This window comes from Stigmatopora nigra, chromosome 21, assembly GCF_051989575.1.
Source record: "Stigmatopora nigra isolate UIUO_SnigA chromosome 21, RoL_Snig_1.1, whole genome shotgun sequence".
Taxonomy (NCBI): Eukaryota; Metazoa; Chordata; class Actinopteri; order Syngnathiformes; family Syngnathidae; genus Stigmatopora; species Stigmatopora nigra.
In genome coordinates, this window is record NC_135528.1 from 9,260,001 (window position 1) to 9,275,265 (window position 15,265).

The 15,265-nt window shown below is 45.8% G+C and overlaps 1 protein-coding gene and 1 long non-coding RNA gene across 2 annotated transcripts in view; both read left to right on the forward strand.

Moving 5' to 3' along the window:
* The window catches only part of LOC144215212 (uncharacterized), a 10,097-nt gene extending 9,085 nt beyond the window's left edge, over positions 1 to 1,012 (forward strand). Inside the window, 2 exon segments of the mRNA XM_077744046.1 lie at positions 197 to 284; positions 997 to 1,012. Coding sequence (XP_077600172.1) covers positions 197 to 284; positions 997 to 1,012 — 104 coding nt within the window.
* A 1,491-nt stretch (positions 1,013 to 2,503) lies between these two features.
* Positions 2,504 to 15,265, forward strand: part of LOC144215244 (uncharacterized) — a 30,646-nt gene continuing 17,884 nt past the window's right edge. The window contains exons 1-2 of the long non-coding RNA XR_013330371.1: positions 2,504 to 2,696; positions 14,881 to 14,966. This is a non-coding gene — a long non-coding RNA (uncharacterized LOC144215244). The remainder of the gene's footprint in view (positions 2,697 to 14,880; positions 14,967 to 15,265) is intronic.

The window sequence follows — 15,265 nt, forward strand, 5'->3', positions numbered from 1 at the left end:
TCATCGTCATCATCGTCATCACCGCCATCAGCGCCATCATCGCCATCATCGTCATCCTCGTCATCATCTTCATCATCTTCATCATCATCGTCATCATCATCTTCATCATCATCGTCATCATCATCTTCATCATCGTCATCACCGCCACCACCGCCACCACCGCCATCATCGTCATCACCGTCATCACCACCATCAGCGCCATCACCGCCATCATCTTCATCATCTTCATCATCGTCATCATCGTCATCATCTTCATCGTCATCGTCATCATCGTCATCATCACCGTCATCACCGTCATCATCACATTCTCCGTCATCATCATCTTCATCACCGTCATCACCGTCATCATCACATTCTCCGTCATCATCGTCGTCATCATCGTCATCATCTTCAACATCGTCATCATCACATTTTCCGTCATCGTCCCGATCGTCACAGTCTTTGTCATCATTCCTGACATCGACATGGTCATCCATTTCGTCCTCGTCACACTCGTCGCCGTCATCCTCAGTGTGATCATTAGTGTCAAACGTCTTTTCTTCATCACCACAGTTGTCGCCAGAGGTACACAGGTATTCCTCATGTCTTCCCTCTCCTTCATAATCAGTTACGGCACTTCGTCTTGTAGTCGGCCTACTCCGACTTCCTGCGTCAAAACAGTTAAGTCACACCTCAGTTTTTTGTCTCACTTATCGTCTTCATTTTACATTTGCTCAAGTTGAATCACTTACCGACAAGGAGAAGGAAGAGAATAAAAACTTTTAATATCCTCATATTGTCTTGTCATGCAATGTCCTGTATATCAGTAAAAATAAACATGTCAGTACATATCGGTCCAAAATATTACTCTTCTGAAAGCGATCTGATCCCCGCAAGCCTAAAATGAGAGCTACCTGAGCCCACCTCTCCACCAAATATTCACTTTAATTTCAATATGATTCATTATATTTGTATAATTTTTATTTACGACTCATTTTCCCCATTTTTTTCGCTCAGATTGTCATTGTGCTAGATTTTGACCACTGAATTAGGTTGACTGTTACTTTTTCGCCCCACAAATCTAACGCCAAATCTCAGATAAAAAAAATATCAAAATCACTCACCGTGCTTGATCGGGACATGGAATAAGCTTTGAGTTAACAGCGGTTTTTGTCTTCTTCAGTTTTATAGAAGCATCTTTTAAGTGTGTCACGCCCATTTCAAGGTGAGGTTTACAATAATTGTTAGTTACTTTGTACTGATGAGTGTACCAATTGCCCAATAATTATTAAACAACATTGTTAAAGAAAGAAAAAATCTTGTTAGGTAACATTTCAAGCTTCTTCATTGTCAATGGTCGGATAGCATTTTTATTGTACCTTTTTTAACAAAAAAAGCAACCATTTTAAAAAGACAGCTACTTTCGCCTTGAACATCCTTTAACGGCAAAGTCAAAGTGTTGAAAAAAAAAAACCTGATTCGTGTACACATGATCACTGTTCTGATCTTACATGTTTTCCTTTGTCAGTGAGCCCTGTTTTTACCTACCGCGGCAGATACAAAGTGTGGGGGCAGAGAAAAAACATAAGTCAAAAGGTGTGTCTACATTCTATGATTGATGACATGGTACACTTCAAAGTGCATCTCACACATGCTTGTTCATTTTTTAAATTAGCATAGGCGTCTTTTAATTGCAGCATACGTAATACATATATCGATGCCTTTTGAAGATAGGGCTGACATAACTTTTGAGGGTTTCCCTAACCAATTACGGGTGAATGTATTCCCACGCTTTTACATAAAATCAAAAAGTTCCAAATTAAAAAAAAAACACGAAAAGAAGCATCTCTAATGAGTCGATAGCCAGTAGATGTCCAATTCTTTTGAAGTAAAAGAGTTGGCAGTCATTAAGTAAATTGCCAGACACAATACTGAGAGAGTTAAAATAAATCCATTTTTTCTTCCTTTGGCCAAGGTTCACCTTCCCACTGGTCCAAAGTCAGCTGGGATAGGCTCCTGCACCCCCTGCAACTCCTCTGATGATTAGCGCTTAAGCAAATGAATGCTTTAAAATTGTTAACTCGGGTGGGCGGTCTGCTGATGAGTGGTTAGCACCTCGGCCTCACGGTTCTGAGTTTATATGTTCTCCCGAGGCTCACGTGTGTTTTCTCCGGGTATTCTGGTTTCCTCTCACATCCTAAAAACATGCATGCTGGGTTGGTTGGCTACTCCAAATAGCCCCCAGTTATGAGTGTGGACGTGAATGGTTGTCCTTTGTGTCCTGCGATACGCTGGCCACCAATTCGGGGTGCCCATATAGTTGGCTGGGATAGGCTACAGCACCCCCAGCCCATACTTGTAAGGATAAGCGGAACAGAAAATGAATGAACGTTAACTTGGCTTGAGGTGTGTAACAGTGCCTCACAGTGGCCATTTCGGCTATTACCGCAAGGCCACTGACCATTTGCAAGAAGCTTGCTGATCACATGACCAACCGAGCTTTTTAATTGGATACACCTGCTTCTCGTGGAAGAACGTTTGGGATGAAGCAGAAACTTTATCTATCGCGACGCCGACATTCATTTGTTTACTTTTTTTTTTACCACATAAGTCTATTTATTACTTTGACGAACTATACTTCACAACAGTCATGGAGAACTCTGAACTACTGGCAAAGTGTCGCTATTACGAATTCCTGCAAGACTAACTACTATCACGTAAGTAACCAAACAATTCCTGAAAGACTAACTACTATCACGTGAGTAACCAAACAATTGTGATATATTTCACTTCAATTTTAATAGATATCCATTTATACCAACAAGAAAGTTGAACTAGTGTGCATGCTGGAGTTGTGAATCTACTGTGTTGTTAACCATTAACACTAGAACTAGCGTGGGTTCATATTTTGGCGAACGATAAGGTAGTAAAAAAGGGACAACTCTTTGGTAGAAAACTGTCTCAGTTTAACCGAACATTTTATACAGTGAAATGTATACAAATAAACTCTGAGCTAATCTTGTAAACCCCCAAAATATTTTGAATGATTTTTCCCCCTCGTTGCTATGCTTTCTCTTTGACTAGCAAGTGTACATCAACCAATGAGGTTAGCGTATTGTCTCACGTCCCAAGTGTTCTGCCAGCTCATTGGTCACAAACCAGCTGAGGCCGGAAGAACTTTTCAGGCATCTGTTTGTTAGCTACACGTATTATGAGTTTTCATGATAATACTGGACGTATACTTGTGTTTCTTAGTATGTTATTTGTATCTTAGTGTCTATAGTGCAGCTACATGTGCCATGCGAAGTGTTAATCATAGATAAAAATGATTGCAATATTGTTTTAAATCAGGTTAACTCATTTCTATGGGCCGCCACACGGAAAGCTGTCCTCCGTTAAAAAGACGGCAACATTTTCTTATATTTAGCGCCACCCGGTGGTTCCAATGTGGTGTGAAGCTTTTTGTGACTTTTTTTTTGCACATTAACAACAATATTTATCAACTTCAGTATTTATTTCAAAATAGTTATCGGTAATGTTTTTCTTCGAGACTGACAGTAGTGATTGACATTTGACAAACGCAAACACAAACTCAACCAAGATACAAATATGCATTTTATATATATCTATAATATAATATAATTACATCTGTACATACAAATGAAGCTCAACACATACACCATTAAGATTAAATATAGACAGTAGAACTTTTAAGAGGTAGCTAATAACTTATCTTAAACATACAGTTCTATGTAAAGGAAAATTAATTTAAAACGGTGGTGTCCAAACTTCTGCCCACTTTTTATTGGCCTGCAGAAAATGATGAAAATATCATTGAATATGGCCTGCACAATCAACTTGAGTTCAGGTGACATTCTGTTACACTTCTTAGTTTTAACATCACATAGCTCAGATTCAAAACATGACAGCATTTGTGTGAAAAATATTTTTCTATATAATGTATCTATGGAATATTTACTGTCATTGATAGTAATTGACGTTATGTGAATGTATTTCAACTGTAAAAGCTGGATTTAAGTCATCGTGTTTCAATGCCATTGATGTCAACTCAACAGCAAAATATTTTTTCCACCTGATACTGTTTTTTAACAAATGTAAGTGGAAGGATTTCAAGTTTGGATACTACACATGATTTAAAAGCTTTACAATAGTAACGAGAGAGCGGCTGCGCCCACCAGAACGGTAAGTGCCGGGTATCGGACGTTGGCGGCGCTGGTTTGCGTAGTGAAGGTCACCGCCAATCTTGCCGCCCTCACCGCCGTGTCTGCACTGGAGGCCGCCACGGAGGCTAGAGTTTCCACCTCCACCCTTTCGTCGCCTGATCTCTCCAGCGCGCCCCCCGCCAGATTCGCCACTTGCTCGCTGGCCGTGGTGGTCGTCTCTGTCGGGGTCACCACGGCCAGGACAGCCAGCTGATTGACAAGACAGTCCCTGGAGGAATTGCCCAGCATTCCTTGCATCCTAGTGATGAGCGCTTCCAAGTCCGCGTCGACGTCTCTGGCCACTTGTGCAGCGGCCATCACGTTTTGCTCGTTGACCGCTTGGGAGGCCATGTTTCGTGCGGCCAACGCCGCCCTGGAAGCAATGGCGGCTGCCTGCGTGGCCAAGTCCGTGAACTGCATGGATCCGTTTTGTGATGCGTTGACAGCCGTGGTCGCCACGTTGATAGCTCTGACGGACGCCATTTCAGCGGCATTGACCGTAAAGGTAATGTTGCCTGTGCCGTTACTCAGCGCCGTGGCGGCGTCTGCCGCGTCCTGTGCGGCGTTCAGTGTTGCCATGATCTCTAAACCCGCCACGGCGGCGGCGGCCGCCGTGGTGCAGGTGGCAGTGACCGCCGCTCCCGAGGCCGTCAAGCCCACCACCAAAGAGTTCCTCACATAATCCAAGTCGGGTATTCTGGGAGGGTCTGCCGCTGGTCGCCTGGCTGCTTGTGCCGTCTTTATTGCCAGAAGGGCCAACCTTTGTGCGCCGGGGAGATCGTCCACAGTTCCTGCTAAAACTGCTGTAAATTCTGTTTGGAAGGCCACATTTTCTGCTTGCTCCATACCGGAGAATAATTCTTGAGCTTCTTGCGCTAACATTGCCAGTTGGTCTGCTAGACTTTGGAACTGGTCTGGATCTGTCGTGGTGACGAGGCTAGCCAGCACCGCCGCTCGGGCCGTCACATTAGCAGCTTTGTCGTCGGTCCTTGCGATTGCGTTTACTACCCTGGCCAGCTCCTCCGTGGCGTTGGCCGCTCTTGCTGCAACTTCTCGAGCGATCCGCGGGTCCAGCTGTCCTCGCGCAACCGCTAATGCAACAGCATTGGCTTCGTCCGCTCTTTGTAAGGCAAAGTCTATGAGGCTACCCAGATCTCCAATAGATCGGGCCGCCACAACCGCGAGGGACAGCGCCGTTGATGCTAGAGTGGCTTCTCGCACAGCTTGGACTGCGTCTGATGGTGCTGTTATAGTCCTTTCTGGTATTTGCTTGGCTGCGTTGGTTGTGTCATTTGCCATACCTGCTAAGGTTTGTGCGCCAACCATATTGTCGACAATTCCTGCGAAGATCCCTGTCAATGCTGCCAGTTGGGCAACCTCTTCTGCTTGACCTGAAAATAATTCTTCGGCATCCATCGCCAGTCTTACGAATTGTGCCGAAACTTGGGTGAAATTATCAGAGTCTGTGAATGTGATTTGTCTGGCCAGCACTGCCACCTGTGCCGACAGGTTTGAGAACTCCCCTGCCATTGGTCCCAATGCAGTCGAGTTTACCGCCACAGCCAGCGCCTCTGCAGCAGCTGCCGCATTGTCTGCGGCCTCTCTAGCGGCCTGTGGGTTCACCCGTCCTTCCGCCACCGCGAATGCCGCTTCGTTGGCTTCATCCGCCCTTTGCAAGGCAATGTCAGTGATGTTGCCCAGGTCTACTCCGCTTGCTTGCGCAGCCGCGACTGCAAGGGACAGCGCAGTGGACGCAAGGGAGGCTTGCCGTGAAGCTTGAACCGCTTCTGAGATTCCATCCACAGTTCCTGCTGCCATCTGTGCAGAGGCAATTGCCATTTGTGCCACATTTGCTGCCCGTAGCAAAGCTAACTGAGCAGCAACCTCAGCTTCTGAAGGTCCACCGGTGGGTACGACGGCGCGATCGGCCGCCTCAAGTGCCTCTTGCGCCCCAACTGCAATTTGTTCTGCCATCGTGGCAATGCTGTCAGCGACCTCTATGGCTTGAAGGACACTGGCTTCTACATCGTCAGGCAGGGTTTGCAAATCCAGTAAGTCTCGGATTCTTTGTGCCGCCATTTCAATCTCTCTATTTGCCATTCTTGCCTGCGCTATGATTTCTCTAGCGCCTTCTGCGGTAACTCCGGTAGCCGTAACATTCCCTGCTAAAGCTGCGACATCCGCAGCGAATGCCGCTATAGCCGAAGCATTTTCCGCCGCTGCGGCGAGTTGCCCGGCAAAGACGTCTGTGCTCGCCGAAGCCTCCACTGCTAACCTCGAAGCATTGGCAGCTGCGACTGCTGCATTATTTGCCGCGGCAGCAACAGCTGCGGCACTAATTCTGCCTTGTATAAAATCATTGGCTGCAATGGCTGCCCTGAGAGAGGCATCCGCGGCCCCCTGTGCAGCCATTTCCACTTCTGAGGACCCTCCCGAAGCCGCGGCCGCTGCTCTGGCAACCGAACTCGCGAGTGATGCAGCTGCTGATGCAGCAGTTGCAGAAACGGCTAGGGCTGTCTCGGCTGAAATTTGGATTGCCTCTTCTGTAATATTTTCAGATACGGTTGAAGTGCTTGGAACTGAACTTGTTGTATCTGGGACTGAATTGTCATTTGGAGTGGTGGTGGAACCACTGGTTGGGCTTGCCTCTGTGACTGAATTGTCATCTGGAGTGGTGGTTGAACCACTGGTTGGGCTTGCCTCTGTGACCGAATTTTCATCTGGAGTAGTGGTGGAACCACTGGTTGGGCTTGTTTCAGGGACCGAATTGTCATTTAGGGTAGTGGTGGAACCACTGGTTGGGTTTGCATCTGTGACCAAATTGTCATCTGGAGTACTGGTTGAACCGCTGGTTGGGCTTGCATCTGTAACTGAACTGTCATTTGGAGTACTGGTTGAATCACTGGTTGGGCTTTCTGGTATTTGCTTGGCTGCGTTTGTAGTGTCGTTTGCCAAACCTGCTAAGGTTAGTGCGCCAACCATATTGTCGACAATTCCGGCAAAGATCCCGGTGAATGCTGCCAGTTGGGCAACCTCTTCTGCTTGACCCGTAAACAATTCTTCGGCATCCATCGCTAGTCTTACGAGTTGTGCCGAAACTTGGGTGAAATTATCAGAGTCTGAGAATGTGATTTGTCTGGCCAGCATTGCCACCCTTGCCAACACGATTGAGAACCTTCCTGGCATTGGTCCCAATGCAGTTGAGTTTACTGCCACAGCCAGCGCCTGCGCCGCAGCTGCCGCATTTTCTGCGGCCTCTCTAGCGGCCTGTGGGTTCACTCGTCCTTCCGCCACCGCTAATGCCGCTTCGTTGGCGCAGTCCGCCCTTTGCAAGGCGTTGGCAATCTGGCTGCCAAGATCTACTCCGCTTGCTTGTGCAGCCGCGACTGCGAGGGACAGGGCTGCGGACGCAAGGGAGGCTTGCCGTGAAGCCTGAACCGCTTCTGATGTTCCATCCACAGTTCCTGCTGCCATCTGTGCAGAGGCAATTGCCATTTGTGCCACATTTGCTGCCCGTAGCAAAGCTAACTGAGCAGCAACCTCAGCTTCTGAAGGTCCACCGGTGGGTACGACTGCGCGATCAGCCGCCTCAAGTGCCTCTTGCGCCCCAACTGCAATTTGTTCTGCCATCGTGGCAATGCTGTCAGCGACCTCTATGGCTTGAAGGACACTGGCTTCTACATCGTCAGGCAGGGTTTGCAAATCCAGTAAGTCTCGGATTCTTTGTGCCGCCATTTCAATCTCTCTATTTGCCATTCTTGCCTGCGCTATGATTTCTCTAGCGCTTTCTGCGGTAACTCCGGTAACCGTAACATTCCCTGCTAAAGCTGCGACATCCGCAGCTAATGCCGCTATAGCCGAAGCATTTTCCGCCACTGCGGCGAGTTGCCTGGCAAAGACGTCTGCGCTCGCCGAAGCCTCCAATGCTAACCTCGAAACATTGGCAGCTGCGACTGCTGCATTATTTGCCGCGGTAGCTACAGCTGCGGGATTAATTCTGCCTTGTATAAAATCATTGGCTGCAATGGCTGCCCTGAGAGCGGCATCCGCAGCCCCCTGTGCAGCTATTTCCACTTCTGTGGACCCTCCAGAAGCCGCGGCCGCTGCTCTGGCAACCGAACTCGCGAGTGATGCAGCTGCTGATGCAGCAGTTGCAGAAACGGCTAGGGCTGTCTCGGCTGAAATTTGGATTGCCTCTTCTGTAATATTTTCAGATACGGTTGAAGTGCTTGGAACTGAACTTGTTGTATCTGGGACTGAATTGTCATTTGGAGTGGTGGTGGAACCACTGGTTGGGCTTTCTTCTGTGACTGAATTGTCATCTGGAGTGGTGGTTGAACCACTGGTTGGGCTTGCCTCTGTGACCGAAAAATCAACTGGAGTAGTGGTGGAACCACTGGTTGGGCTTGTTTCAGGGACCGAATTGTCATTTAGGGTAGTGGTGGAACCACTGGTTGGGTTTGCATCTGTGACCAAATTGTCATCTGGAGTACTGGTTGAACCGCTGGTTGGGCTTGCATCTGGGACCGAATTATCAACTGGTGCGGTGGTTGAACCACTGGTTGGGCTTTCTTCTGTGACTGAATTGTCATTTGGAGTGGTGGTTGATGCACTGCTGGTTGGGCTATCATCTGTGACCGTATTATCAACTGGAGTGGTGGTGGAACCACTGGTTGGACTTGCATCTGGGACCGAATTGTCATTTGGAGTGGTGGTTAAACCACTGGTTGGGCTTTCTTCTGTGACTGTGTTGTCATTTGGAGTGGTGGTTGATGCACTGCTGGTTGGGCTTGTTTCAGGGACAGAATTATCATCTGGAGTGGTGGTGGAACCACTGGTTGGGCTTTCTGGTAACCGCTTGGCTGCGTTTGTTGTCTCATTTGCCAAACCTGCTAAGGCTTGTATGCCAACCATATTGTCGACAATTCCTGCGAAAATCCCTGTCAATGCTGCCAGTCGGGCAACCTCTTCTGCTTGACCTGAAAATAATTCTCCGGCATTCATCGCTAGTGCTACCAATTGTGCCGAAACTTGGGTAAAATTATCAGAGTCTGAGAATGTGATTTGTCTGGCCAGCACTGCCACCTGTGCCAACACGATTGAGAACCTTCCTGGCATTGGTCCCAATGCAGTTGAGTTTACCGCCACAGCCAGTGCCTCTGCCGCAGTTGCTGTAATTTCTGTGGTCTCTCTAGCGGCCTGTGGGTTCACTCGTCCTTCCGCTACGGCTAATGCCGCTTCGTTGGCGCAGTCCGCCCTTTGCAAGGCGTTGGCAATCTGGCTGCCAAGATCTACTCCGCTTGCTTGTGCAGCCGCGACTGCGAGGGACAAGGCTGCGGACGCAAGGGAGGCTTGCCGCGAAGCCTGAACTGCTTCTGACGTTCCATCCACAGCTCCTGCTGCCATCTGTGCAGAGGCAATTGCCATTTGTGCTACATTTGCTGCCCGTAGCAAAGCTAACTGAGCAGCAACCTCAGCTTCTGAAGGTCCACCGGTGGGTACGACGGCGCGATCGGCCGCCTCAAGTGCCTCTTGCGCCCCAACTGCAATTTGTTCTGCCATCGTGGCAATGCTGTCAGCGACCTCTATGGCCTGAAGGACACTGGCTTCTACATCGTCAGGCAGGGTTTGCGAATCCAGTAACTCTTGGATTCTTTGTGCTGCCAATTCAACCTCTCTATTTGCCATTCTTGCCTGCGCTATGATTTCAATAGTGCTTTCTGCGTTAAGTCCAGTAGCAATAAAATTCTCTGCTAAAGCTGTGACATCCGCAGCTAATGAGGCTATAGCCGAAGCATTTTCCGCCGCTGCGGCGAGTTGCCCGGCAAAGACGTCTGTGCTCGCCGAAGCCTCCACTGCTAACCTCGAAGCATTGGCAGCCGCGACTGCTGCATTATTGGCTGCGGCAGCTACAACTACGGGATTAATTCTGCCTTGTATAAAATCATTGGCTGCAATGGCTGCCCTAAGAGCGGCATCCGCGGCCCCCTGTGCAGCCATTTCCACTTCTGAGGACCCTCCCGAAGCCGCGGCCGCTGCTCTGGCAGCCGAGCTGGAGAGTGATGCTGCTGCTGATGCAGCAGTTGCAGAAACGGCTAGGGCTGTCTCGGCTGAAATTTGAATTGCTTCTGGGTTGATGGGTGAACTGCTATTGGTGTCGCTTGTTGTATCAGGGACTGAATTGTCATTTGGAGTGTTGGTGGAACCACTGGTTAGGCTTGCATCTGTGAGTGAATTGTCATCCGGCGTGGTGGTTGATACACTGCTGGTTGGGCTTGTTTCAGAGAATGAATTGTCATCTGGAGTGGTGGTTGAACCACTGGTTGGGCTCTCGGTGGAACCATTCGTTGGGCTTGCATCTGTGACTGAATTGTCATTTGGAGTGGTGGTTGAACCGCTGCTTGTAGTGCTAGCTAGGCTTGTGTCAGGGACTGAATTGTCATCTGGCGTAGTGGTGGAACCATTCGTTGGGTTTGCATCTGTGACTGAATTGTCATCTGGAGTACTGGTTGATGCACTGCTGGTTGGGCTTGCATCTGTGACCGAATTGTCATCTGCAGTGGTGGTGGAGCCACTGGTTGGGCTTGCATCTGGGACTGAATTGTCATCTGGAGTTGTGGTTGATGCACTGCTGGTTGGGCTCACATCTGTGACTGAATTGTCATCTTGAGTAGTGGTTGAACCACTGGTTAGGCTTGCATCTGTGACTGAATTGTCATTTGGAGTGGTGGTTGATGCACTGGTTGGACTTGCATCTGTGACTGAATTGTCATCTGGAGTGGTGGTGGAGCCACTGGTTGGGCTAGTTTCAGGGACTGAATTGTCATCTGGAGTTGTGCCGGAATCACTGGTTGGGCTTTCATCTGTGACCGAATTGTCATCTGCAGTGCTGGTTGAACCACTGGCTGGACTTGCATCTAGGACTGAATTGTCATTTGGAGTGGTGGTTGATGCACTGGTTGGGCTTACATCTGTGACCGAATTGTCATCTGGAGTGGTGGTGGAACCATTCGTTGGGTTTACATCTGTGACCGAATTGTCATCTGGAGTGGTGGTGGAACCATTCGTTGGGTTTACATCTGTGACCGAATTATCATTTGGAGTGGTGGTTGATGCACTGGTTGGGCTTTCTTCTGTGACTGTGTTGTCATTTGGAGTGGTGGTTGATGCACTGCTGGTTGGGCTTGTTTCAGGGACAGAATTATCATCTGGAGTCGTGGTTGAACTACCAGTTGGGCTTGCATCAGTGACTGAATTGTCATCTGGAGTGGTGGTTGCACCGCTCGTCTGACTTTCATCTGTGAGTGAATTTTCATCTTGAGTGGGTGATCTGCTGGTTGGGCTTGTATCAGGGAGTGAATTTTCATCTGTGGTTTCTATCACAGGGCTGCAGCCGTCACTGATGGTGACTTGGTTCGGTTCACTTTGTCCAGCTGTTGTTCCTGTTTGAAGGATTGATTATGTTATTTTTTATGTTGACAAGAAGCTCCAGATTATTTTTTGGGGGGGTTGCAATTACTTACCAAGAAGTAGAATTGAAAGCACCAATTTGTAGATCATGATCTCGGTGTAGCAATTGAAATGTGCTTATTCCCTGCATAACGACACAGAATACAATTTTGTTATTCTTCTTCTAGTGTTTTTAGAATATGACCGTAAACAATGGAAGTTAGCAAATGTTATGGTGTTTGCTTTGGGACGTATTCCAATTCTTTCACTTTCATTTTTCTATCTAATTGGTAAAGGTTTTCCTTCCTCTTATTTGCCTAAAGAATGCCGTTCTCGGGATGGGTTGAATGTCAATTCTGGCCTATCTAGTTTTAAAACAATTTACAAATGGGATTGAATTTTTTTTTAATTACTCTAGTCTTCTATATTTAGTAGCAATCCTTAAACATTTCCTTCTTCTTCTGTTTGTTGATTATGTTAAGAGCTTTCTGTCATCATCCACCAAAGTTGCCTTTCAAGGACATTTTACCCAACTCATCATTTCTTAAGAATTTACGAAATTGTTCTTTACGCACTCCTAACATTTCTCCCATCTCTCTGATATATTTTTTGTCGATGGGTGGGACTTTACAAATAAACACATTTTAAAAAATACTTTGAAATGTATTTTCTGTTACAAGCACCGTTTCTTGGTATACCCATTGTTTTGCTCAATACGTATGCAACTTCATATCAATATGTTTACATTCCATTTGAGGTCCACTAGCTAAATAACATTAAACCTGGGGAAAATGACAAGTGCTGAGGATTGAAAAAAAAACAAAATTCCTGTTCCAAAAATTCACAGTTGCAAAAAGTTAACAAAACTTTCCATTAATATTAATTTTCAACTCGGACAATTAAAAAATAACAACCATGGTAGTCTATATTTTTCCACACAGACAAAACAATGTCCTCAAAATGGTATAGACCAGAGGTCCAGTGGCCCTATTTGGAACCAGTTTGAGACCACTGGTCTAAATCAATCCCCAATCAACCCATCGTAAGATTCGATAGATCTCAATTTCTCATCAGCAAACTCTGTAACATTAGGAAGGAATTCGAGAAGCTCTCCTCATTCTTTTATGATGACGGTATTTAGACTTAATGAAGTTAGGAGAGAAAGCCTTTCATAACGTTGGACTGCAGATAGATGACAGCACCAACAAATACAATTGAAAAGCTTCATTGCTCTGAACAACAGTCTGTCAAGTACAATATTATGTTGCAATAGAAACCCAGTGTACCATGTGCAGTACAAGTGTGGAACTTGCAAAAAGTCCGATTTAATGTCCGATTTTTCCATTCGCTTCAATAGCTCGTCTCGATGTTTTTGTTGTCGTTGTTGTTTATAAATATATTTGGTATTCTGCGCAGTGAATTTCATTCACCAACTGGTGAAATGACAGTAAATGAAAATCTGAGCCGTGAAAATGGTTACTCACCAAAGTCATTCAAGAAGAAGACGACTGTCAGCGAGCTCCAGTTGCGATATCGGTCCTGCTTGGCCGTCCAGCCGTGGAAAGACTGCAAGTGTACCTTCATTGACGCCCGAGCCTCTTCCAAATGGAATCTGCTGGCCGCTCCCTTGCTTTAAGAATACAATTACCTCCCTCCATCAAGAGATGTGAGTTGTCATGCAAGGTTTATTTTAGTTGCGAGTAATTATTTAATTACCCGATTCACGTCATCCGGCATATATTACACATTCAAGTAAATGGCCACTTACTTACTTAGTCCTGAATTGCACGGAAGAAGAAGAAGAAGAAGAAGAATTCTGCTATAGTTCAATTTCAGATCCCGAGTCGGAATTCTCTCCGACGTGGACGCAAGGAAACTTCTTTTCAAGGTTTTAAATTTTTTGTTTGCCCGCTGTAGATCAATGGTTGCTTCAGTCTGCATCCTGGCTCCCAAAATGACAAGGTGTGTCGCCCCAAAAATGCCAACTGACAGCAGTTTTATAAGCCACCATTGTTCATTCACTGGAAAATGTCCCTCTTCAAATAGATTGAACTTCTATCCACGTCATTTGCAAGCCAAGGAGTTCAGAAAATAACTCATTTGTTTTTTCTCTGTCCAAGACTTTATCACTGTTAGGCGTCCAATGCATTTGAAATATGCAAATGAACCCAAGCTCCTTTCTTATCTTATCTTCTCCACCTTCAAATCCTTGTAGTCTGGAAGGCAAACATTTCTTTTTCTTTGTCACTTCTTCCCACAAAGGTCCCACCTAACTGGTCAATTGTCAGGAAACACCCTTAACTGGTTGCTAGCCAATTGCAGGGCGTGCAGGAACTAACTAAAAGCACGGCCATTTTGTCATCAAAAGAAAGAAAAAAAAAAGATAATGACTACATTTTAAATATGTTTGCACCATCCAGCATTTACCAAAAAAGCCATTTAACAAGCCTGCAAATAAGAATGTTGCAATATTTTTTGCATTGTCTCTGAGAGACACTTGGAATGGACTGAAACCGTCAGGGACAATTATTGAAGGGATAATTAAAAAAAAAAAAACATATTTGTGGTAAGATTGTAGCCGCTTTAATTTCCATCTTTAGTCTGTTGTGTAGGTTAAAGATAAATGACATAGTAGAAACACAGACACATATGTTAATAAATATTGAGTTCCAGGTATTTGCATTGGCTGAATGCATTGGCTTTTTGATGGCAAGTACACAGTCACCTCTAGAGCCAGCCATGGTTGTTGTGTTGGAATTTTTTAGTACAAAACTTTGCATCTTTGTTTTGGAAGATTTTATCAACTAAGTTGGCATCTGTATATTTAACTGTATTAATCCAGTTCAGCTTTTTTGTTTAAAATATCTGACACTGGTGGTACATTTTGTCCCAGTTTATGCGATTCACACAAAATCGATATATAAAAATTCTCATCCATTTTGATAAGACTTACCATTGCCGTGTACTCCTATTTCCTTTAAAACAACTCTGGAAATGATAGCATTTGTTTCCAAACAAAAGACTGGTGGTTTTGTCAGGCAAAACAATAGACCCGTGTTACCAAAAGCATCCGGTTTACAGTGCAGTTGAATCAAATCCAGAATTATGATACGGAAACTGGAGCATTGCTGGGAATTTTAAGACATTTCAATTGGAAATTTGGTACTTTTCCAAAATGGTTGCTTCAAAAAAAGACATTTAAGTGACCGTTTTTTTTTTTTAATTTCAGGGAGGTTGTCCAGAGTCTTGGAGTTGGCATCGATTGTCCGACAAAACTCGAGAAATTCCGCAGAAAATGGCAGCTCTGCGTTCTGGGTGAGTCTTGATCATTCATTTTTTGGACTCTTTGCTAAGATTCCCATTTAAATTGTTTTGAGACTTAAACTCCGCCTACATTCTGTTGCACGTCTCAGGTTCACCACTAGGTAGCGCTAGTACCTTACACCTCGCATCTCCATTGAGCTCAGGAGTCATAACCAATGGAAGAAGCGGTATCGGATTTCAATATTTAGTTTGATAAATAATCCAGTGCGATGAATAGAGCTGTTATTTTTTAATATTTTTTTGTTTGTGTCGGTAACGATGGCTGCCAGCCCTCACAATCCAGTTTTATT